The sequence below is a fragment of the Caretta caretta genome, chromosome 4 (assembly GCF_965140235.1).
Source record: "Caretta caretta isolate rCarCar2 chromosome 4, rCarCar1.hap1, whole genome shotgun sequence".
NCBI lineage: Eukaryota > Metazoa > Chordata > Testudines > Cheloniidae > Caretta > Caretta caretta.
The window spans coordinates 45,141,858-45,167,828 of record NC_134209.1 but is presented as its reverse complement, the minus strand read 5'-3'; the positions used below and the strand labels follow the sequence as shown (position 1 = coordinate 45,167,828).

The 25,971-nt window shown below is 41.3% G+C and overlaps 1 protein-coding gene across 2 annotated transcripts in view; it reads right to left on the bottom strand.

The window, feature by feature from the left end:
- ALPK1 (alpha kinase 1) overlaps positions 1–25,971 on the bottom strand; it is an 83,485-nt gene that overhangs the window by 41,224 nt on the left and 16,290 nt on the right. The window contains exons 2-3 of one of the 2 annotated variants that reach the window (XM_048847247.2): positions 7,937–8,085; positions 1,019–1,198 (exon numbers count right to left, since the gene is read on the bottom strand). In XM_048847247.2, the coding sequence (XP_048703204.2) occupies positions 1,019–1,139 (121 nt within the window). In that variant the 5' untranslated portion in view covers positions 1,140–1,198; positions 7,937–8,085. The remainder of the gene's footprint in view (positions 1–1,018; positions 1,199–7,936; positions 8,086–25,971) is intronic. The other variant, XM_048847246.2, reaches the window with a different exon arrangement.

Here is a 25,971-nt window from a genome sequence, read left to right as displayed (position 1 = left end):
TATAATACCAACTACAGACAAGTGAACTAGTTGGCGAGAGGCACGTGCACTCTCCGATTTTAAAAAAAAAAGGGTTTTGGTGCTTTTAAAAAAATCTCAGATTCAACTATTAATATTTTCCTTCGTATTCATTGCATGAATAATTTTTCTGTGTGGCAAAACAGAAGAGGCATACTCTCCAGCTGGTGACAGAAAGAAAGACACTCAGAAAACAAATTCAGTAATGAAAACTCAAAAGATTTCCTCAAGTGCAAAATAAAAGCTACGATGGTGTAAGGTTGGGTAGTCCCTTGGAAAGCTTATTACAAGAGAATAGAACTAACCGTAACATTCTGCAGGTTTTCGTGTCTAATGCAAATTTAAATTTCACTGGAATTGAAATAATTCAAAACACCAAGCATCACACAATGCTGAAATAAATGCTAGCTTCTCCATAGGACAGGCAATGTAAAACTCTTCCATCCTAGCACTCATTTTGCATGTATTTATTCCAAATATTAAATGGCAGAGGTTATTCTTTCAATATGGATATTGCAAGTGTTTTTTCTTGGAACACCACTTGTAAAGGTGTTGAATGTTTTACAAGAAAGAGATTCAAATGGTGAGATTTTTTTTATGAGGAAAAACTGTTAAATACATAAGCAACACACAAATTCCTCGTGAAAGGAAAGTAAATAAGTGCTAGCATTCAGAAGTTGCATCTTTTTTTTAATAATTGAAATTTATGTGCATCAGCAAACTTTTGGGCATTGTTCTTCCCAAACTAAACTGCTCCTTATAGGCTCATGTTTACTGAAGCCTAAAATTGGAACTGACAGCAATTCACTGCAACAAAGTGGGCTTCTTTCCCTGCCTGCCTGTAGCCCACATCCCATTCATGCCCTAGAAATCCAGTCAGCTCCTGACACTGATCTTCTGAGAGAAGAAAAATAGGACAGGGATGGGGATGTGTCACTGTGGCAAGGAAGTTCACAACAATGTGCTGGTTTGTTCCTGGGGCCTCTTGTTGGGACCTCACCTTTGCACTGCTGGTATTCTCTCTTGTCTTCCTCCGATGCATCAGACAGCTTGGGTGAGAGCACATCCAGCGCTTGCTTGCACTCCTGAAGCAGCGTAGCCACTACTTTTTGATTATTCATGATGCCTGCTCCCACTCTGCTGCGAATCGGGCGTCCCTGGGTGAGCAGTGATCAATTACCTAGGAGAAGACACAAATTCTAAATGAAAAGGATCCCTTCAAGGCTGAGGTACCTGGTGAACAAAAGAGAGGGAAGATGATTAACTAAAGCATCATCAATTATCTGCGAGACTCAAGCAGGGAGAGATAATAGGGGAAATACATGACAGCCCCGGAAGACTTTATTAGAGGAGTGTGTGAAATAACTGCAGGGTCTCTGTGACAAACTGTGCAAGGCAAACATCTCAGAGGTACCAGAGAGTAGAGAGAAAGGGCTTGCTTTTCAATGGAGCCGTAAAATCACAAGCAGTGAAGTGACTAGCCAGGGTGTACTGAATCCCTTTTCACTTAGGAGACTCACGCAGTCAAGTGCTTTTAGTTTGAACTGAATTGTAGACCTTTTAAACACAGAATTACAGTGAATTTTCAAACACTTGCTGGGTGACATGGCATATGCTTAGTGGAGCCTGTAGGGAATAGTTAGGCTGTATAATTTTTACTCATGGGCATCGTAGTATGCAGCTCTCTCCTATGCATCCTCCCACCAAACTTCCCTAATCAACAACACACGCTGCTAATCCCCCAATACAATATTCTCTCTAAATAATATCTTGAAAGGAATCTGTCCCAGCATTCAAGATTTCAGAATCTATATCTAGAGATACTAGTGTTTGATTCAATGGCTCTCAACACAGTGTGACGTAGACAAACTATACACAAAAAATCTAGCCTGAAATTACAGAAAACTATGGAATTCAGCTACAACAGCCACCTTAGAACATAGAGGGGGAAGAGGACTGTTTTTTATATTTTGGGTGGGGCTTGTAGCACTGCCTATTATTAGGATTGCCTGACATTTCCCATTATAAGGTCCTGTTTTCAGTTGCTTATAACTTTGTTGAACGTAAACCATTTTGGCTGAAATTTTCCATGTTGGGAGTCTGTTTCAGACTGGAGTTTTTAAAAAAATTTCAGCTGAAATGGTTTGGCCATTTCCAAGAATCGTATTAGAGAAAGATACATTGTTTTGCCCCTGTTAAATTTTGGTGACCTTCACTTTGAGAACTTCTAGTGTCCCCCCATTTTGGAGCAGGGACTTGAAGTTTGGCATGGGGTGGCCTTTGTGTCAGGGATGAGTCTTCTGATGACCCTGTGAAAATATTCCAAACTTTGGCCAAGTTATAAGCCTCTGAAAAACTGAAGTTGACGCCTGCTCAGAAGACACTTGATTTTAGCGCTGAAATTCCCCAAAGATTCCAGTTGCACCAGGCATGCTCCAACTCAGGACTGAGCAGGGCTTTCCCTGCATTGCATCTCAGAGCTGCTGCAGGCTGGGCTGAGTCCAGGTTCAGGTCAGGGTCCTGAAACTGAGAACAGAAAGCCTGTCAATGACCCCGCTGTTAGGCCCAGGCAGTTTGGAGGACAAAGCTGCTTGATTCAATGCAGAGGGGACAAGAGCTGGACCTGCAAGGGGAGAGAGGGATAGATTGGCATAAGGAACCTGGGTAGTAACTGGGACAAAGAGTTGGGGGGCAAACACTGAGATTGGACAAGGAGCCTGGGAAGGAAAATTGAGACTGGAAAACATGGGGAAGGGGCAACTGGAGGCCAGACTTGGGGGAGACAGACAGATTGGATGAGCTAGAAGGAAAGGTACTGGGACTTGCTGGTCAGTGAGACTGGGTTAAAAAGATGGGGTGACTGGGAATGGCTGGATAAAGAGAAGGGTAGAGACAGGGATGGGAAGTCCAAAGCGATGTTGCCTGATCTATTAATTGTATGTTGATTATATTACTAATTTAGTTTCCCTAATTAGCACTCTGAAGTTTGGTAGGTTCTTGTATCAAGATTAGGCCCAGTATTATCAGAACTACTGTTACAACCATGTACATCCTAATGTAACATGCACTCTCTGGTTTATAACAGTTTTATTAATACAATTAGCAAATTCACAAACACTCCAACCCACCAAACCAGGCAGAAATAAGATAAAATGCATGGAGCATCCATATACTTATCCCCATATCTTGCAAAACAATCTTAAGTGTTAGTTATCTTCTTCCTCACCATCACGAGTGGTCATCATCCTGGTATCTCCCAAGAGCTACGTCTCTCCCTCTCAAAGCATACAGGCTGGGGTACAACTTTCATAATGCGTTATGCCAAGGATTTTGGGGCCTTATACCTTAATTAGTTTGGCTATGCTACTGTTTTACAGACCTTGAGGCTTTGTAGGCTCATTGCATTACTCCCTTCATTTATACCCAGGCTTCCCCTAGCACATACCTATACCTATAGGCTACAGTGATAGATCTAGGACTTTCTGGGCAAGTAGACTGGGACTGGTATCAAACCCTGAGGAGTGGAGACTGGGACTGGCTAGGTGAGGAGAATGGGATTGGGACAAGGAGCAAGGGGTGAGGAAGAGACAGGATTAGGGCAGGGCCACATTGGAAACGATGGGGCAGAAATGATCACATTTTGGGGGGGGGGCACAGCAGAAAAGTCTGTGCCCACTGCAGAACACTGCCCTACAGAGCCTGGAATGGAACCCAAGATCTCCGAGTCTCCCCACTCCTCAGCGGTCAGCAAATATCTCTGAAACCCTGGCAAACTCTCTCATTCTGCGCCAATGCTGGTCCACATACAGGATGACAACCTGCTACCTCTAGCCGAGGTCAGTGTGGTGGCTCTAAAGGTTCCAGTTCTGCCAATGACCCGTGTGGGTGCCAATATCATACCACCTGATGGAATTTCTGGGTTTTTTTTTTCCATTTGGAAATTACACACAATAAACTATGTGTGTAATAAACAATTAAACATTATTAAGGTTGCAAAGTTGAGCACTCAAAAGTCAGGAAATGCCAGAATAAAGTTACTTGTGCAACCTTTTATCTGCATTTGTTGCAGAAGCTGGAAGATGAGTAATGAATGAGGCAAGGGATTACAGGAAGAGAAAGGATGGTCTCGTGGTGAAAGCACTTAAATGCTGCAAAGAACAAGCACATGCTTTTAAATCACTCCTACATTACTCAGGGTTTCACTGATTTATGAAGCATGTTCTTTTTGCAGTTACAGTTCAGGACAGAAACAGGTGGCAAATTCTCAGTTTTAAATCCTATACCTCTGGAACAGTCTCCTGTCACTAGTCTTCTTTATGTTAACAGGAGTTTTGTTCACTTCACATGAACCCACTGGAAGGAATGATGACTTCAGTACATTCATTGTAACAGTTAATGCTTGAAAGTGAGTCAGTGGAGGATGGGATGCTCACAAATTTGGTGGCTGTCCCTGAACAGGGATGGGTTTTTCACAGCAAGCCTATAGAAGATTGCCCCACTCCACCAGTGCTGTCTTCTCCCTAGTGTTCATCAGTGATGGTAGGAATCGAAATAGGCCTGAGCCAGTTCTCTGCATTCTTCCAAGCATGCAGACCAGTCAGCAGAGCTGCACTGCCAGCAGAAGATAGGGAAATGGCAAGGAACTACTTTCTGGTTATGTGGTCTCTTTAGCTCCCCAGGCAGAGGGACTGCTGGATGCTCTTTGGGGACAATGAAAGAGGGAGCTATAACGCTCCCTAAGACTGTGGTCCCTCTAGGGTCTGCATCACCCCACAACACAAGGCTACACCTAAATGACACAATCTAGCTTGGAGGCCTGGTCTTCACTACAAAACATTATAGTGAAGACTCCAATTAACTTATAGGATACTGACCACAACAGTATATCCAGCATAGATAAGGCACAAACCCTGTTCAGCATCATGTCAGCTAGTCATGTTTAAACCCTAATTTAGCTATTAATAACTTAAAAACAAACAACAATTATCCTGAGGTTAAAACCTACCCTCTCTTCTTCCCCCCGCTCCAAAAAAAATTTAAAATCTAAATAACAAGTGAAATTGTAGGCCAAACTGATTTGTCAAGATCACTGGAAAAGGCTCATCACAACTTCGCTTCACAGAGATTCCTTTTCCTAAGCATCTTTTGTACAGGGATAAGTAGTGAGAACTTCAGTTTGCTAAACCTGGTAGCATTGCTGGAAAAGTACATCCTTATAGTATCAAAGCACTCTCTGCCTTGTCCCATTAGGGCTAAAGAAATTGATCTAGTTACAGGCTACCTGTCAATCAAAGAAAAAAAAAAAAGCTCTCAACTCAAGCTACTATAAAACACCAGAGCTACATTTACCATTAGGGACACTGACATCCAATTGATTTATCTGACTAAACAATCCTGTTTGTGAAGGGGTGCATGTGACAGTCCCATGAGTACATCTCCGGTTAAGACAAATCATCCCTGCCATATGGCCCTAGTTCCATTCCTGCATGTAAATAGATTTCTTTAAAAAAAAAAAAAACTTGCTTTTCTGGGGAGCACTTTATTACCATACATACAAGTATTAGTTTACACACAGTCTCTCTCTCTTTTCCTTATACATATATTCTGTAGTGAGAGAGAGAGAGAGAGACCCCACCGACTTGGAAATAGCGTGCATTAGCAGCTGGTTGAAGAAAAAATGTTTTGGGCCACATCATCCCAACTTCAGATAAATGCTCACAGAAAAAAAAATTTCTGCTAAAAATGCACTAGAGCAAGAAAGAACAGGGAGCTGGCCTTAAACACAGTGTTCAAGGAACAGGGAAATCAAAGGGAGCTTTGCAAACATGGTCCGACTTGTGTTGCATACATTGCAGCTGGACTTGGGAATCTGGCCCATTATTCTTTAAGTAAGACTTGAGAAACGTGTATATAGGTTTCCCCAGCTCACTCTGTGATTTTCAGTAGTTTTGAGGATATTTTTGTCTAGTTACCACAAAATCCTACCCCAAATATACAAGAAAACACTTTTTCCCCTTGGAATTCAATCACCTCTTCCAGGCTGTCCACTTCCAAGATGCCCCCAAGGAGAGTGATGGGTTAAAAAAAAAATCAAACTCCATATTTAGTCACTTCAGAAATAGTTTCCCATAAAAGATCTACACCTCGATAGTAACTGCAGAGTATAGTCAGGAAGAATAAGTTTTCTTTGAGTTTTTGAGCACCACAGTGTAGATTTTGATCTATAAGTCCTAAAACTTTTATTGGGAAACAATTTGGCTCACTCTTCAGTTGTTAGTGGGCAACAGGTAGTCTGTTCCCAGGATTATGAAAACCAATCCATTTTTCTTCACATTTCCCACTTGCTGCTCTGCAACAATGCTAACTATAGCATCAGGATATTTTTTATCTGGTAAACTATCAGCCTGCAAACCCACATCTCTCCGAGTAAGTATGTTTTATGTTCCTGCAGGCCATTGGGAACAAGGATGAAAACACTGGCATTTTAGATTCTACCCAGTTTGGGCTGACCATCCTACAACAAACCATTCTCCCATGCCACGTTGGACTATCGCTGAGATATTGATACAGTGACCTGGTACCGTCTTTGCTGACTTGGCCTTTGTAGATTTTTTTCCCCTTTATTCCTCCTCTGTCCCATGCAAAATATAGTCAGTATAGACTGTTAGCCAATAATCTGGGCCTGTCATGCCACGCCAGCAAGAAGGAGTGGCACAGTAGCTAGAAAGAAAGGCAAGAAAGAATAAACCCACCACGATTTTCTTTGGTGGATGCCACCGCAAAGTGAGTCTACATACTGTACAATAACGAAATATTTGTATGATTTGTTGGTATATCATGAGCTTCCATGTGTTGGTGAATGACAGAAGGGCCCCCGGGGTGAAAGCAGCCATGTGTTCATTCTGGTGCTCTCTTTTGCCATTTCTTACGTAGCTTAATAAAAAATAAAATAAATACCTCTTCACCTCCAATAAAAAGGGACTCCTAGCTTGCATGTTATGTATACAACACCCTAAAGTCCAGTATATGACCAAACGTTATCATGAGCAGATGGAAGGAGATTTAGGGCACCAGAGCGGAACAACTGAGAGACTTTAATAGGATTATGAATGTATATTTCACTGGTGTAAAACTTTTCAATTGCATTTATTAATTTTTATAAACATAGGCCTCTTTCCTGGCCCGGTCCTGCACCACCTTGAAGTCAGTTGCAAAGTTTCCTTTGGCTTCAATATTTCAGTATCCGTCCCTATATCAGGTTCCCAAGCGTTAGACCAGCAGCTCGATAACTATGGTTCCCAGACTGCCTGCAGATTGCAGAGAAAGCTGGCAGGTCAAAAGGTGCTGGCTCCTCCTCCAAGATCCTGGGAACAGCTGAACACAAAAAGGAGGAGCCAGCGCTATAGCCTCCTCCATCGCTACTGAGGAGGAGGAGAAACAGAAGCCAGTCCCAGAGGCTGGAGCCATCAGGTGGACTGGAGAGGTCAGTTATGAGCAGGAGCAACATCTGGGAACAGATTTAAGAGCCTCAAACGAGAATGCCCAGGGGAGAAGCTACCAAGTGGCTCAGCAGCATTTTCAGGGGAGCAAGATGCAGGGAGGAAAGGGAATCAGAATGCCGGGCTAGCACTGGCAAGAAAACAGAGAAGAAAGTGACTAGGCAGAAAAGCAATGTGGCCAAGGAGCAGAGGAGAAGGGAATTGGGGGGTTGCACAACATCTGCCGAAGAAAGGAAGATCTGACAGCAGGGAAACATGCAAGAGGAGAAGACAATCAGGCCCCAGGGAAAGCTGTGGGTAGGAGAATAAAGAATATGGAGAAGGAGATGAATTGAAGAGCAAAAGAAGACAGTGTAATTAATTTTTTTCCCAAGGAGGACAAAACCTTTTTTATATTAAAAACACCAGAAAATACCTACCAGTAGTACTTACACAAATGCTGTAGTTGCCACACAATAGGAGTGAGAGTAGGAGGCTGGGGGGGACCAGCAGGAGATGATCTCTTTAGTAAGGTGTGGACTGCACGGTGAAAAGGTTTCAGAACCCCTGAGCTAGAACAGCATACCATCTGCCAAAAGAAAGGAATTTTAAGTTATATTGTGGGTAGGAGGAAAGTTGGGACTTCGCCTAACTAGACTGCAATCAGTTTTGAAGCTGTTTTTGAAAAGCAATCAGCACAGACACTCCAAAAATGGAGCAAACATCATAACAATTCGAGAAGCTGTGAACAATGTTTAGAAAATGGTCACGGTGCTACGGTCCTGAAATCCCAGTTAGAGTTTCTGAGCCTTTTTTCTCTGAAAATATATTACCCTAATTTTGATCTTATTGAGGCCATGCTATAATTCCAGGGAGACCAATGGAGGGGAAGCGAAGACCTGATGATTTCCATGTGGAGGCTGCGTTTATGGATTAATCCCAACAGGGAGCAACTCAACCTCATCCCAGGGGCATTTCAGTTCGGACTCAGCACAGTCAATTGAGAAATGGGGTAGTTATTTATGACTGGGACTGTTTTGACTTTCAAATAAACATTTTAATTATTTTAAGTGCTACACTGAAACTCAGAAATCAAACACTGTTTTAATTTTTGTGTCAGCTGTGCCTCCTTCTCCTCCCTCATGCCCTTCCTTAGTGATGGAAAATTCAAGCTGAGTTTAAATTCCAGAGTGTACACGATACTCAGCTTCATGTCAATCACATCAGAAAGCATTTCCCCAAAGCAAAATCCACTGCTGTGACACATTGCTGAGAGCGGGAAGAGATGCCTTTTCTACACTAAGCAGACTTAGGGCCTGATTCTAGGAGTAACTCCAATGAGGTCAGTGGGGCTGCATCAGTCTAAAACTGATATACATGAAAGGCCCACCCTCAACGTTCATCTAGATCCAGTTAAATCAATGTACTCAACTTCTCTAAAAATCAGGCCCTCTATAACTGTCTCAGACACCCTGACACATCTCACTGTAGCAAAACATTCTCATCTTTCTTCCCTGTATGTTCATGATTTGGTGATATTTTTTCTCAACTGCTTGAAGAACTTTAAAAAAAAATCTGATCCTTTATTTTTATATGAAAATAGTTATTTTTAATATATTTGCATTAAAGTTAAATGTAAATTCCATTTAGTAGAATGCAACCTTTTAACTTTTCTCTCCCTTCTAATTCATACAAGTGCAAAGCGGTCAAAGTCACGTACAGGTTGTGCTTTAGCACTTGGAGGTAGATGCTTACGCAGAGCACTGTGAATCTTTGTCTTTACCTGTGCTGCATTTTTTATCCATTAAATCTAAAGAGCCTCATCCAGTCCCCTTTAGAAGTAGGTAGCAAAACTCCCACTGACTTCCATCAGGAGCAGGATTGGGCCCCACACCTGTGAAATTTAGAAGTCTAGATGTTGTGGTTTTATTTCTACAGCAGTCTGTTTTTCTTTTCAGATCCGAATAGTCAGGGTCACATTTATATGCACTGTCAGTCTTCCAGTTCCTATTGAAAAGTCAATTTAACAAAAAAAAAAAGAAGTAGAAAATGTATACTACTAGTTCTATGCATTTATGCACTTGTCACAGAACACTTTGGGGCCAAATCCCTCGTTCATGTAAATGGTGTTGCTCCATTAATTTCAATGGAGCTATGCCGATTTACAGCAGCAGAGGATTTGGTCTCATGTCCTAGAATTTTTCTACATGTGGAAAAAGCAACACACTAGCAACCAAAGACTTTAAAAAATATCACCAGCGAGCATTTCAGCTGATCAGTATTACTATCACCCCAGCAGCAGGCAAATTCAGTTTCTGAATATTCCGACAATCACTTGTGTTTCACTAGAGTATTATTTTTTTCTGGTGCATGGAAGCTTTGCTTTGTCAGAGATAATGAAAGAGACATGGCAAAGCTATTTGCTAGGGGCTTTTTATTTTTTTACTTCTCTGGTTTAAAGATTAGATGTTTTCTTTTTGTAAAGCTGGGTATACCAACTGGCATTGGCTGTATTAAAATAAGGAAGAACCTCAATCAAAAAAGCCTCTCCAAAGGCAAGCTTTCTTGTTAATATGCACAAACATGAAAGGCTTTCTTTTCATCCTATACAACTACAGTGTGTGTAAATTGCAGGGGGCTCATTGGCATAAATCTCGGCTGTGACCTCTGAGGTAAACTGGATTTACATTACTTTCTGACAAGAATTAAATGAAGGCCTTGTGGATATACGAACAGCCTTCTAGACTGCAACAGATGGGCATGAATGTGCTCCCTAGGCAAACTATCAGTGACATCTGTGTCCTCCAAATTCTGGTGGTCTCAGCCAATTAACAGGCAAAAGGAGAGAAGGCGGGGGGGGGGGGGGGGGGAAGCCGCCCTCTGTACAGCCACCCCTAGTCAAAACTGAAGCAGAAGTGCTTGTGTTTAGAAATGGGATCAGGAACAGCCCACAGCAGTGAGGGAATTGTTATTAGGCTCTACAGAGATAAGCATTACAGAAAAAGCTAATGTGGATAGGTTAGATATTATTAAAACAGAACAAATTCTGCCCCCCAGTTAAACCAGTGTAAACCCAGAGTAATGTTACTGAGATAGATTTGCTCTGGTGTAATGGAAAGCAGAATTTGGTCTTATAAGCAGAGATGGGCCCAAAACAAAACACTTCATCTAACCCCACTTACCCATACTTTGGGAAAGCTTAGATCCAGGTCTGGAGCCAAACTTGATGGCTGCTTCCTATCTCTGTAGTGGGGTGAATCAGAAACTGGATCCAAACATCCCTAATTCACAACTGGACTTTCAGCATGGCCTCACTTTATTTGTAAGCCATATGGGCTCCTGAGAAAAAGAGCTCAGGTGAGTAATGTAATAAAGATTGGAGACAGAATCCCTGTTACCTACCTTGGCCATTATTGAAAAACAGTGCTTTGGGGATGGATTGTAAATATATCCACTGGACATTTAAGGATCCTTCATATGGTTCTTCAGAGAACTTCAGATTTTTTTCAGTGTGGTACAGATACTGAGTAGAACATCAAGAATGTTCTTTATTAGTAAAACAAAAAAAAGTCTCAAGTGATTTATTTCAAAACTGTTTTGGCTTTTAAAGGAATAAAGTCTTTAAGGGAAATGATCTATTCAGAATGAAGCATTAGAGATTATTCTTTTGAATTTTAGGGGAACATCCATGAAATTTAAAAACAATAGACATTTACATAAAACTTTGATCCTGATGATGAGTGCAAGGGACTGGACTAGATGACCTCTCGTGGTCCCTTCCAGTTCTACGATTCTATTTGAGAAAACCAGACATCACCACACTAATAAGCACCTAAGAAAGAAAACTTCTAACAGGTGAAGTTTCACATTGCACTTTGTTTTAGGTCTTAAAAAAAAAGTTGTCAGTAAAAAATTTAGATTTCATTGCTCTCCAGAATGTATCCTCATTCAACATTTCCCTTGAGAGTTAGCATTTTTAAGATAGGTGGGGGTTTAAAATAATCTCCCTCAATTCTCCATGTCTATGGAAGACTTGTCCTTCTTGCAGTTGCATGTAAATATTCCCTTTTCAGTTAATTCACCCATAGCTATATCCACAAAACAAGATACATAAGGGAAGAAGGGACTGACGCAGAAGTACTGAGAACCACAACTTTCACTGAATTAAATGGGAGATGCTTAACTTTAAGCATGTACTTAAGTATTTTTCTCAATAGCAGTTCTTTCCTGAATTTGGCCATATATGCACAATTTCACTGTGGTATAAAGACACTTCACAACTTGTACACATTTCTTTCACACAGCCATTTGCACTGTCCATAGGAGCCAAAAAAGGCTGCCTGCAAGAATATTTGCATGAGCAGCATTATTCTGGAGAACATAAAATTGTCTCCTCGATCTGTAAACCAAAAATGTAGAGCAATTGGCCACTTTATGTACGAGGCGATGTAAAGGAGAGGGGACTTCTGGGGCAGAAACTGATTCCTAAACTGTTCAAACTTTGTTTACTTATTAACCAGAAATGTTAAAACAAACAAGCAAGCAAACCCAACCTGAGTCATTTTTGAAGTGCTCTGCTGCTCCTGTTGGACTATCCTCTGTGCCTCAGGTGTCTATTTTCAACAGACTGTGCAGTACACTGCTCTATATTCACTCCACATTCATAGGCCATTGGTTCTTGTTGCTTGATAAAACTGGCTGATAGGATGGTGGATGTGAAATGTGTACTGTAAGCTGTTCCTCATGAAACATAAGTGTGTAAATATTTCCATTACTTCCCTTAAGAACAGTCCAAAAGTCCCAACTTTTTACCTCCTCCACCCCCAACTGATACCTCTAGCATAACACAGGGTGCTAACAGCAGAAGGGATCTTTGGCTAAATGCAGAATTGTGATAGTGTCAGGACTTGGTGTACAAAAGCACCTGTTGTTTTGCTCTTGTAGTGATTTTAAAAGTGCTAATTCTGGCTCTCCCCCCCTCTCCCAAAACTACCACTTCACACACCATTATTGGATGCAAAAGAGGGAATAACTGAGAGACAGATCAATAAATTTAAAAGATCTTTAACAAAAAGACAATGAATTTGGTACAGCACATATTTTTAGATCAAAGATGCCTTTGAAGTGACAAACCCCTAATCCATAAACTACTGAAGCACTTCCTTTCTGTTCCAAACTACTTGTTGTCAAATAAAATGGAAGTTAAGGAAATTATCTTTATCTGAAAATGGCCAAAAGAAGCCATCACCTAATGACAGCTTTGTCACAAATGACAATTGGGGAAATTGTTAGGAAGGCGAGGCCTAACGACTTGAGAAATAAGCTTGCTGTTTGCACTAATCTGGTCATGCAGCCCCCCACACACAATTCCAGTCAGCTTGCTGTGTGAAACAGCTAAGTCTTTGTCACTGTTAACAGCGGCTGGAAAGACTTCTCTTTCATGAATATGTATCACCAGTCCTCCGTGTCTGCAGAGACAAACCCTTCAAAACTGCAATATAAAAAATAAAACACCCCCCACCCCAAACAACCAACCAACCAACAAAAAACAAAATCCTAAGCTACTGAGCTGAGCGGAGTGAAATGCTAGTAACTAATGAAAGCTCACGCTTTGGTAATCAAGCCAGAGGAACCCTCTGCTCAAAGCCTTTCCTAGGACCTTTATTTCCCAGCAAATTGAGATGAAGCCTATAGAGCACTTCACATCTTCATGTGTAAATGTGCAAAACCTAAATGACCCCATAGGGGTATATTATGCATCTCTCTCTATATTTATACCAAATATTTGACCAAATGTGTTGCACATGTATGAAAAAAACTGGCTGTATATACAAAACCGTGGGCCTGATCAACTCAAACTCACGTGAACCCATGCTTACTCATGTGAGTAAAGTTGATTTCAAGGGGATTACTCATGTAAATACAGACTACCTGCACGTGTAAGAGTTCCAAGGCTTCACATCTCTTCGCCTGCTTTCCATCATGATAAAATATACAGCGTGAAATTTACAAATTAATAAAAAATAATATGCATTAAATCAGATTAAAATGTTAAACATATTTGAAAATAGTATATTAATATACTATTTTCTACTATAGGAATGGATTCCTTTTTTAAAAAAAATACAATTTGGCCAAGAATTTCAATAGCAACTAGTGATTTTTGGATGCCCAACTTGAGACAACACAAAAGGGCCTGATTTTCAGAGGGCAGGCGCTCAGCACTTTCTAAGAATCAGATCTCTTTAAAGCATCTCCAGTTGGACAACCAGAATCACTAGTAATTTTTGAAACTCTTGGGCTTTATTTTTATGGGGTCTTTTTACCAACTATTCACAAAATGCTCTGCAGAGAGACATATAATGGAAACATAGCGCCCAATTTTACTGTCAGTAACACCGGCTAAATCCAGAACAACTCAGATGATGTCAGTGGAGTTACATTGGTATAAAAGTGGAATATGAGAGAGAGGGACTCAACCCCACAGCACTTTGTAAAACTGGGCACTGAGATTCATGTACAGGCAGAAGGGAGGAAATGGCTTATAAGGCTGCAGTAGAGTAGATCTATATGACAGAATTATTTTGCATCTGCAGAACTGATCCTGGATTTCCTGCATACCATAATCTGCTAGTAAAACCAATGGGAGGTATAGAAACACAAAGAATTCAGGATCAAAGCTTATGTGTATATGATCAAAATAAACAGATTAAAAAGTGGGGGGTGGGGAGAGGAGGAGGGTTTCTATTGGCAATGCTGTACATTTATTAAAAGAGTCACTATTGTTCATAAAGTTACCTTAAGATATTGGCTACTGTTGTTTGAACTTTGGTGAGCTAATCAGGTAACAAAATGAACCTTATTTACTAAAAAGAGATGTTTTTGTAACATCACAAATTTTACTTTTTCTCCCAGTAATAATGAGAGGAAGAAATTGGACTTCCAGTGGAGATATCAAGACACTAAGCTCAATTTTGAGGGTCTACGATATTATGCAATGTTTGCTGTAGACATTTCCATTTCATTAGCATATTCTACTTTACATGAAATCCAGTGATGAATGCTTCCCCTGATCTAAGGCTAATCCTCTTTAAAGAGCTACAGGCTATATTACATGTGGCCACAGCCGCAGTTATGCCATGGCTGAATCACTTTGAAGCCTATTGAACAGTGTTCCCTTGTGAGACTTTGCACAAATCCATAAACCAGTGCTCTCTGTGTTGTGAAATCCTAATGTTTTCATCATGAAGAATTTTTTATAAAGGGGCAGAACCTCCCTCCCCCCAAATAAGGTCACACTGCACATGAGATGCTAGGCTGCCGTCACTACTTCTAACTGCCAATCTATAATTGTAGCATACAAGATTAAAGTAAAATGTTGACCTGGTCTTTCAACAGCAAGCAATTATTCAGAAGACATGGCTGCTGGAACAACAATTCACAATTTACAGAGATGAACTGAGAACCAGCCTTCTGGGTGAGATTGTCTTAGCACAGTTTTCTGTGGGCTACCTAAAATTTACCAAATTTTGATGGCCACCTTCTAAATTGCAATGGCCAGTATGATCTGAAAGTGATATGGGATACTGTTGTAAACTGGAAATGTTTTTTGAACCATGCTTCTCTCCCTTTCTCTATTCCATCCCCCTACTTCCCTTTCTCCTTTTTACATCCTTTTCATTCCTATGCATTTTCTTCATCCACATTCTTTTTCTTTCTTTTCCTATATCCCTTTCTGTGGACCTGATCCAGAGCCAATTGAAATTGGTAGAAGGACTCCCATTTACTGCAGTGGGTTTTAAATCAGGCCTTCTGTGTGTGAACGCACACACATATCTGTTTCTCTTATTTTCAGGGTGGCAGCTGAAAACAAGAGAAAAGAGTCCAGCAGGTGCCTCACTGATTCACCAGAGAGCTTTATGATCAGTGACTGCTGCTGAGTAAAACTGTCAATATTGCATCATCCCAGGAAGCTTCATCACTTAGCAGTCACCCCAGGTAAAACACTTCTGGTCAACACCAACCGGCCACTCTTCTGCTGGCTATTCCACACATGTCCATTAATTAAACTCTAGGGCAAGATACATCTCACATAGGTAGACGACTAATGCACATCACCTAGCCCCTTTAAAATTTGCATAGTGGACTAGAACATACATTGTTACACAATACAGTGCACAAGGTACCTTATGTGAGCATCGCAAGACACAATACAATCAAATTAGAAAGAAAACCATGCTATTTATGGGCCTGTTCTAAAGCCTCCTGAAGCCAGTGACATTTCTTCAGGCCTTTAAATACTCCAAAGACTTATCTTTACGCACAATTAATTTGCTTCAGAGTAGCCAAACAGGGGTTTTTTTTAAGTGACAAAAATAATATCTTACATTTACCCAGAACCTTTCATTAATAAGGACCCCAGTATGATATTCAAAGTAACCCACTCCTAGACAAACTATACACAATGATCACTTCATATGCCTTTGAAATGCAGCCACCTTGGGGTGGAATATGGCATCTGTACACAGCAGCACGACACCTTAGAACAGGAACTACAGAAAAATACGATATTCATTTGAAGGTACAGACAGAACACATTTCTTAAATTGCAATCTGACCAGGACACCAGGACTAATACTCTGGTTCTTGCAAAGAGTGCCATAGGGTCTTTAATGATCACAACTAGTCAGCAGGGTTACAAAGGTTAATACCCTGTCACATGATGGGTCATAATCCACTGACTCCAGTGGTCCCTGTTATAGTCAGGTCTTCAATTTTTCGTCTCATTTGAAAGATGAAACCGTCAGTAGCCCAGAGCCCCTTACTTTCTGTACTTATTCTGTACCCACTCAGGGAAAAGAATACCATCTACTCTACTGAATTACCAATATCACTTCCTACAGTTTAATGGGATTCTCTTGGGCATCTCCCAGCCAAGTACTGGCCAGGTCCTATTTTGTTTAGTTCACGATATCAGACAAGACTGTAGTCTGAGGTGGTATAAAGATTATTGAGGTCTACATGCAAAAATGTCCACAGTCTGTCATTCTGAAAGAAAAATGGTCCAAATCACATATGAATAGTGAAGCTCCCTGAAGTTGGTGATAACTCACATAAATACCTCTGAATGAAGATATTCCTTCCCCCATCGCTGCCTCAATTTCCCTTGCACAGAGTCCCCTTTTCCAAGGGGCTGATCTCCTGCCTGCATTATCCACTATATGTGATAAGATGGCCCCTTCCTGAGTTACCCTCGAGGCAGGCCATGGCTGACAGACGCACATGCCTCAATTTCCCCTTTCTTCTGGAGTCCTCAGTAACTCCATGCAATAAATAGCCATTTCCGGGGTTAATTTATTACAAGAGGTCCCAGAACCATAATCCAGATTTCCCCAGCACAATCTGAATGGTACATTCACTCTTTCAAGTCCCAAAAGTCTATCCACACCAAGTACAGCTCCAGTGTCTCTCACTGTGCTCCAGCTCCCCTATATGCCTCCTCATTATGCCTCACCCCAGCCCCCCTAGCTTCTCTGCTCTGTTTCCTTCCCAGCTCTTGCCTGGAGACATCAGTGGGCTCACTCCTCTATCATTCCCAGCCTTCAGCCCTTTCTGGCTTCAGTTTTCCGGCTCAGAGAGCCGGAAGCCATCTCCCTTTGCTGTTCTCAGTCTTCCACCCTTTCTGGCCATGGCTCTCTGGTCTGGGAAGTTTGTAGGTGATCCTCTGACTGCTTTCTTGCCTTCTGCTTTCACCAGCCTGATCTGGCACCACTGCTCAACCATGGCATTTTCACCGCTTCCTCCTTTAGGAGTGGCAGCCTCACCCTGAAGCTCTCAGCCCAGCTCTGCTCTTCCTCCGAGCTCTCTCTATTCAGGACTCTGGCCTCTCCTGCTTTGTGGACAATGAGTTCTGAATTCTTTCTCTGCGTTTTGAACTTTTTCTTGCCTTTGGGGTGTCTCTCCTTTATAACCTCGAGGAGCCTTGCCCTCCTCATTACACCAGACTAGGGCACACCTGGACAGGAACAGGAGAGCTGGGTCCAATTCCATGAAGGGGTCAGCAACCATGTTAGAAGCCCTTCTTAGAAGACAGTCATTTAATTTGCCTCATCCTGTATAAATGAAAATGTCTCTGATATTTTAGTCACTAGAATTCAAGCACAACCAAGGAGAAAACCTTAAATATATGATCAGTGTTCTCTTAAGTTTGAGGAAACCTCCATAAAATTATAACTTAAGTCAATACAGGTTTAAGTCACAGAATACACAATCTCCCTAAAAACATGGTGTCCGATCCTCACCTGGAATAAATCAGTGTAACTTCACTCATGTTTACTGGGTGGTTGTCTCCCTTAAATTGTGTAGGCCAGATCCTCAGTTGATGTAAATCAGCATAGATCCATTGGGGCCAGCCACCAGTAAAACCTGCTTTTTTGATCAACTAATTTGATGTTTTACAGAGAAAATGCAAGGGGCTCCCTTTCTGTATAGCAGCGAGTGAGGAGGCACAATTACAGCAAGGAATTAGGTGCACAATTACGAGTCACAATAGTGCTGCCCTAGAAGTAATATTAGTGATTTCTACCTTCCAACTCTACTAAATCCACTAGAAATTCCTCTTCAAAAACATGCCCCACCCCATAATCCTAGCAGTTTTGGTGCCTGATTGCAAAAAGGCAAAAAGGGAAGTTCTGAGTATTTCTCCCCTGGGTCGACACGATGCTTTAGGCCTCATTTTAATGATCATAGAATCATAGAATATCAGGGTTGGAAGGGACCTCAGGAGGCCATCCAGTCCAACCCCCTGCTCAAAAGCAGGACCCATCCCCAATTAAATCATCCCAGCCAGGGCTTTCTCAAGCCTGACCTTAAAAACTTCTAAGGAAGGAGATTCCACCACCTCCCTAGGAAACGCATTCCAGCGTTTCACCACCCTCCTAGTGAAAAAGTTTTTCCTAATATCCAACCTAAACCTCCCCCACTGCAACTTGAGACCATTACTCCTTGTCCTGTCCTCTTCCACCACTGAGAATAGTCTAGAACCATCCTCTCTGGAACCACCTCTCAGGTAGTTGAAAGCAGCTATCAAATCCCCCCTCATTCTTCTCTTCTGCAGACTAAACAATCCCAGTTCCCTCAGCCTCTCCTCCTAAGTCATGTGTTCCAGACCCCTAATCATTTTTGTTGCCCTTCGCTGGACTCTTTCCAATTTATCCACATCCTTCTTGTGGTGTGGGGCCCAAAACTGGACACAGTACTCCAGATGAGGCCTCACCAATGTCGAATAGAGGGGGACGATCACGTCCCTCGATCTGCTCGCTATGCCCCTACTTATACATCCCAAAATGCCATTGGCCTTCTTGGCAACAAGGGCACACTGCTGACTCATATCCAGCTTCTCGTCCACTGTCACCCCTAGGTCCTTTTCCGCAGAACTGCTGCCTAGCCATTCGGTCCCTAGTCTGTAGCTGTGCATTGGGTTCTTCCGTCCTAAGTGCAGGACCCTGCACTTATCCTTATTGAACCTCATCAGATTTCTTTTGGCCCAATCCTCCAATTTGTCTAGGTCCCTCTGTATCCTATCCCTGCCCTCCAGCGTATCTACCACTCCTCCCAGTTTAGTATCATCCGCAAATTTGCTGAGAGTGCAATCCACACCATCCTCCAGATCATTTATGAAGATATTGAACAAAACCGGCCCCAGGACCGACCCCTGGGGCACTCCACTTGACACTGGCTGCCAACTAGACATGGAGCCATTGATCACTACCCGTTGAGCCTGACAATCTAGCCAACTTTCTACCCACCTTATAGTGTATTCATCCAGCCCGTACTTCTTTAACTTGCTGACAAGAATACTGTGGGAGACCGTATTTTAAAAAATGATATTATTTTTAAAAAGAAAAGGAGTACTTGTGGCACCTTAGAGACTAACCAATTTATCTGAGCATGAGCTTTCATGAGCTACAGCTCACTTCATCAGAGCTCATGCTCAAATAAATTGGTTAGTCTCTAAGGTGCCACAAGTACTCCTTTTCTTTTTGCGAATACAGACTAACACGGCTGTTCCTCTGAAACCTGCCATTTTTAAAAAGGTGTCTCTTCCATCATTCACTTCCCTTTGCTATTCTCGAAACCCTGCACCACAGTGAACCTCTCCCATTCTGTGGGCTGCATGAGGCTTCCTCCAAAGTCAGTCAACGCCACTCTAATTAGCAAGAGCCACATGATAATGCCTCGTTGCCCCCTTTTCCCAGTGACTGAGCATAACGTTCCTGCTGCACTTTCATATCTGTTTCTTTCTGGTTCTGCACTTCTATGCTATGATTAATTTACAGTCATATTACATAGCTACTTTACCAGGAATTGATTCTACAATGTTTCAACAAGAACCATGATCCACTGGAGAAAAGGAAGAATGGGAGGATGATGCGCCAGGAGAAGCTGCAGGAGGAATCTTTTCCTGATTTGTTAAACTTGCAGATTCTCAGACGTCACTTAGGCTCGAGAAACTTACTGTGCTAACTAACTTTTGTTCCCCTGGCACAATTGTAAAACACCCTGTATTCACATACAGTCTTCTCAGTTATTTATCCAGCATACATACCATGCTATTTAGACTGATTTTTCAACATTTAATTCCAATTGAGCCTGGATCATTCTAGGCTAAATTGTTAGCGTGCCTGTCGGGATAGAAGGGCTAGCATAAATGGTGCCAGTGGTCTTTCCACCACACGGTATATGTATCAGGAACCAGGCTATTCCAGCAACTGCATCAGCTGGTGAACCCCTGACAGTTCTGACTCCATTTTTGCTAAGGGCAATCTGTGGCTTCAGTCCCTTTGAGAGCACTGAGTGAAGGCAGCCATTTTGAATGAGGGGAGTTTCTCTGAAGAACGTTGTTCCTCAGATAAGTCTTCACTTACGAAGCACATTGGAAGAGGAGTATTAATTCTAAACATTTATTTTAGAAAAATAAATAAAAAATAAAAACCCTACCCATTGTACTAAATTTACTCAAGAATCACCTGTCAATTTTTGTGCAGACAGACAATGCCTGAACTGAGATCATTTGGGACACAAAAAACAAAAATAAAAAAAACAATGAAGTACATTTCTTAAAAGACCCATTTAAAATTAACATTAACCCATACATTAACCAACCAATATACTTGTAAATTCTTAGAAAATTCATTCTGTGCCCAAAGAGCTAATGCTGTAATTTTGAAGAGGATACAATATATTCTTCCAGTGTTGCCAATTCTTTTTATCTGAGCACTAGATGCATGATCATTGGGGTTTATTTTAGAGTCCAGCTCCTTGAGTTCGCTGAGTATGTGAGAATTTCAGCTTTCATTTTAAAAGAAAAAAAAATTATTAATCCTCACGATTTTTGAGAAAAGCCTGAAAATGTAAACCACAAAGGCCCCAGTCAAAAGGCAAATAAAAAAAAATCCTTTAAATTGATTATTTCTTAAAAATCTCATGAATTTTGAGCCAGGCTCCTAATTTTGTGGGGCCTAACTCACGATTCTGAACACTTGGGGCTGGTAATACCGCTCTTCATATTTAACCTGAACCTATGCTTCAAGTGCAAAACTCAGCTCAGCATTTATTATGGAGCTGCAACTAGTGTATCCATAATGAAGAATCATATCACTGCTCTGGAATTTTATCAGTTGGTTTAAAACTCTACCGAAAACTCTACCATTCTCTATTGAATTCCACAGGAAGGTTCTGCTGTTACAACACTTATCTTGTGCAGCAAATGCTCAGCATGTAAAATGGCACTCACTAGAGGCTGCTCTGCTTTTGTTGACCTTGTGCATTTGTAGATCTCAGCTGAGCACCAAAAATGAACTTTGTGATTCTACAGCTTCTGACAAGGTGGAAAGAGGCAGAGTATTCTAGACAAATGTGTGATGTATAACGTATTTAACATTTCTTATTTTAAAGAATACCCTCACCACTGGGACTTATTGGCAGTATCAACAGAGAGGCTAAAGACTGACTAAGGAACTGAACTACTGCTACCTCCAGGTCACAGAGATGCTATGGCCCTTTTTCTGTGGCAGAACCCCACTACAGATCCCTTCTTGATGCGGACTGCCGTAGCACCCACTCTGTCAAAGTAGGAAGCTGAATGCCTGAGTGGCTCCCACAATGTAGCCAAATCAGGGGAGAGATCAAAGGATTAGGGAAGAGTTCCTTTCTAGGTACAAGTTTATGGTAGCAGGGTCAGCTCATACCCTATACAACCTAACAAATATCTGCTCCTTCTAGCTCACAGCCTCCCTACAAATGTCTTGCTGTCCCAGACCTGTGTGATTGAACTTGTCACATAAGGCACCCTAACACTTTGTTCTTTTGAGGGAGGGAGGACAGAGGAGAATCAGGAAGAAAGAGCAGAAAGTGAGAAGGAAGAGAGGTGAGATGAGCTAGAGGAGGAGAAAAGGAAGAGAACAGGGATGGGTGAAGGATGGGGGGAAGGTGACACAGCTAGGAGAACCGGTGAGACAGTGAGAGGAAGCAGAGAATGGCAGGTGAGGGAGACAGGGCAAGTAAGAGGAGAAAGGGCGAAAAGACAAGAAGGAAATGAGAGAAAAGAGAAGTCAGGGAGGGAAGGACAGATGAGAAACAAGACAGGCCTGGAGCAGGAATGGAGGCACAACACAGGAAAAAGAGAGAGAGAGAGAGAAAAGAGAAGATGGGGGAGCGAAAGAGAGAGAGAGATGGGGAAAGCCCATCTTGCCAGAAACAGCTCTCCTTGTCAGTCATGCACGCAAGCTCACGAAGACTGATTCAGGCACCAAGCAGTGCAGGAGAGGGAAGAATCCTATCCCCCAGGTAAAGGCAGGAGGACTGAAGAGGGAAGTAAAACAAGGAGAGAGTCACATTTTGTTCTTGCATTGAAATGCCTCCCAAATACTTCAGGTTTTAGAGCGGTTCTGGATACTCGCTCCAGAACTGGGATTCAAAACTTTCAGCAAATTCATCTCCTTCCTATGCATCTCTCCTATTCCTTCCTCCCCACTTCCCTCTCCTCTTCCATTTAGAATCAGCTGTGTGTCTTGTCTGATATTTGGATCATAAGCTCTTAGGGGGCAGGGATCAAGTCTTATTAGCACACTTTGGCTGCTGCAAAATAAATAAATAAGGGATATACAGTACTAGTGTCTGGCTGTAAATTATTATTAGGGCTTTGCTGCCTTCCCCAGTGAGCTCTAAGCAACCTCCAGTCCACTATCATCACCCCCAGACACTCCAGTCCACTATCATCACCCCCAGATATTTCCAAAGGGAGGTTTACAGCTCTTGTAATTCAAAAATTCTAATTCATACATTCAAAAAATTATAGCTACCCCACTATCAAGTTTGAGGTACAGCAGCAGGGCAATGCTAGGGGAAGATGGCATAATATTTGCTCTTGATGCTGCTTCTGTCTTTGGATACACAGAGGAGTTTGGAAGAGATTGTTGAGGACAGAAAAAAGAGTTAGGCAACTAACTCTCCTGTATGCCTTTGGAAACCTCACCCTCAGTCTCCAAGGTTGCCCAGCACATTAGACCCTGATCCTGCAAACACACACGAGTAGTCTCATTGAACTCAATGGGACTACTCGTGTGCATAAAGTTACTCATGTCTGCAAATGTTTTCAGGATCAAGTGTTCACAAGATCTTAACGAGCACTAAAAGTCTTTTAAAAAAACAAAACAAAGGCTTGATTTACACTACAACTCTGAAAAAAGAAAAGGAGTACTTGTGGCACCTTAGAGACTAACCAATTTATTTGAGCATGAGCTTTCGTGAGCCACAGCTCACTTGGTAACATAACCCAACATTGCCACCTACTGGCTAATATCTTAACCTGCCTGAACAGGGATATGTGAACATACCCGAGCGATTAAAGTGGAAATACATCTGGAATCAGTAAAGTTGCATACAATTTGTTTTCAGATGACTTCCCATACCAGAAGCAATACAGACTAGAATTAGATCAAGTAGTAGAAAGCGAGATAATTTTGGGCAGGTATCTTCTTTTCTAAGAAGATACGAAAATTGTAATTCAATTTATAGTACTTTATATTCACAGATGTAAGCTGTCTATGATTCCTTGGTATCATCTAGCCACCAGTATACAGATATTCACAAGTCTGGCTATTGTGCCCCCAAAGCTCCCAGTTACTCTTTATCTCATCATTGTTATCACCCCATCTTCAATGGATTCTTGTGGAATTCATGGCAATGAGAGTTACTGAAGAAATTCAGCTACAAGGTTCCCAAACAGACAATAATAATGCCCTATTAAAGAAAAGGATGCAATGCAATAGTACTCAAAGATACTGTTAGTAGGGGAGAACAATGTGAACTATAGGTCTAGTCTATCTCTAATAATTATAGAAGTGTATGTATGTATGGGACCTTTAAAAGTCATCAAGTCCAGCCTTCTGTGCTGAGGCAGTTATGATTCTGTATTCCACTCTTTATGGTCATTTAATTAATGGCACAGAAAAATAATCTAATTTGGGGATATTACTCAAGCAATTTTAAGGCTAATCAAACAAAGGATGTTGTCAAGGAGTTTAAGACCAAAGGGTGATGTAAGTTCAAATTTTTATATAATATCATGATGACTGTGGTATTATACAGATAGTAAATAGCTATTTGAAATGCAATCCATCACACTATATATTTGTTTTCTATGTAATATTAAAGTAATAATATCCTTTAAAAAAGGGAATTCTATTTTTAAGACATTAAAATAAGCTCACTCGGTGGGTTGGGGTGGCTATCCAGCGGTTGATCCTGCAAACACAAGCACATGCATAACTTTAATCAGGTGAGTACTCCTAACAGAAGCTAATGGGTCTTCTCATATAAGTAAAGTTAGTACGTATGTGTGTTTGTAGGACAGGCTCTACAGATGCAAGGGGAGAAAAATTTAAGGTGTTCTCAGTCTCCGACTCCCAGATGCTCTGTGTGAAGGGGAATAATGTAGGACATGCGTCTTTGAGGGTTGGAGGAAGTGAAAGGGAGTGCAGGAATACTTGGCTTCTGAAATATGTTTGTGGAGCCAACCCCTGGGGGAAAAAAGCTCACATACTGATCACATTTTTCATAGGTTTTCTGCAAAAGTCTAGGTAGTCTTTATTTTATATATTTAAGGCACATAATGTTAAGCCCTTTAATGTTCATTTCTGTCCTCTTGTGGTGAGAGCGCAGCTTTGCAGAATAATGGTATCTCTTTACATTTACCCTTTTTACGCTGCACTTAAATCTGGTGTGGGCATTATACAAGGTGGATTCTGAGTAAAAGGAGTCACTACAGTCAATTATTCTAAATTAGTACTCAAATGGTCAGACCACCTACAAATTAATGGCTATTTTAATAGTGGTCAGAAAGCTAACACACACATTCAAAGTGGTCAACTAAATAGTTCCTGCAAAATGAGTGCTTATATGCACAGTTACTCATTTGTGCAAGGAAACACCCACTCTGTCCACATAGAAGCTTGTAAATTCTGCATTTGCAGTTTAGATAGCCAGGTTTCAAAGTTAGTCCCTTGGGAATCAAACAAAGGAAGAAGACATAGAGTGAAATCCTGGCTCCATTGAAGTCAATGGGAGTTTTGCTGCTGGCTTCAAGGGGCCAGGATTTCACCTCAAAAATTAATTTATTTTAATAACTGAGGAATATAAGAATTGCCCTTTCGGCCCAGACTAGTGGTCCATCTAGGCTAGTATCTTGTTTCTGATAGTGGCCAGAACCAGCTGCTCCAAAGGAAGAGTCAAGAATGCAAAGTAAGAAATTATGGAATAACCTACCCAGAGTGGTTGATTCTTCCTAAACCCTGTCAGTTAGTGGCTGGCAGTATGTTAAATTTACATAATCAGGTTTAAGTGTTATCTAATTCAATTTCTTTATTCATCAAACAGGCTTTGAAACAAAACCCTACATCTAAACGCTCTTCTAAAATAATTTAATGTGATCTATGATTTCTTTCTCCACCAAAGACAAAGCAAATTTATTGCATTTACAGGTTATTCTGCATGAAAATAAATTGATTTCAAGAGTACTTAAAAACTTACCTATCTTCTGTGAGGTTCAAAAGTTTATGCTGGAGAACTTCCCAGGCAAAAAAAGATAGCTTATGGTAATTATTTAATGTTTCTGTCTAGAAAGAAAAACCTATAAAAATTCTTGCTTGCACAGTGTGCATTTCTTAACAGACCATCTAAAAGTCAAACCTTATTTGCCTTATTCATGGGAATAGTTCCCCTGAATCAAATAGGTACCACATATATGAGCAAGGTGAGGAAGTTTAGGCCTTTAACAGTAGTAAATAATATTTGGCAGTAAAATACTACGGGTGGGATACCCAAGGGACTTAGGGGATGCAACACAACGCCTAACTTTTAAGCACCTAGAAAAAAATCAGACAAACCACACTGTGATCCACAAAGTCAAGTTAGA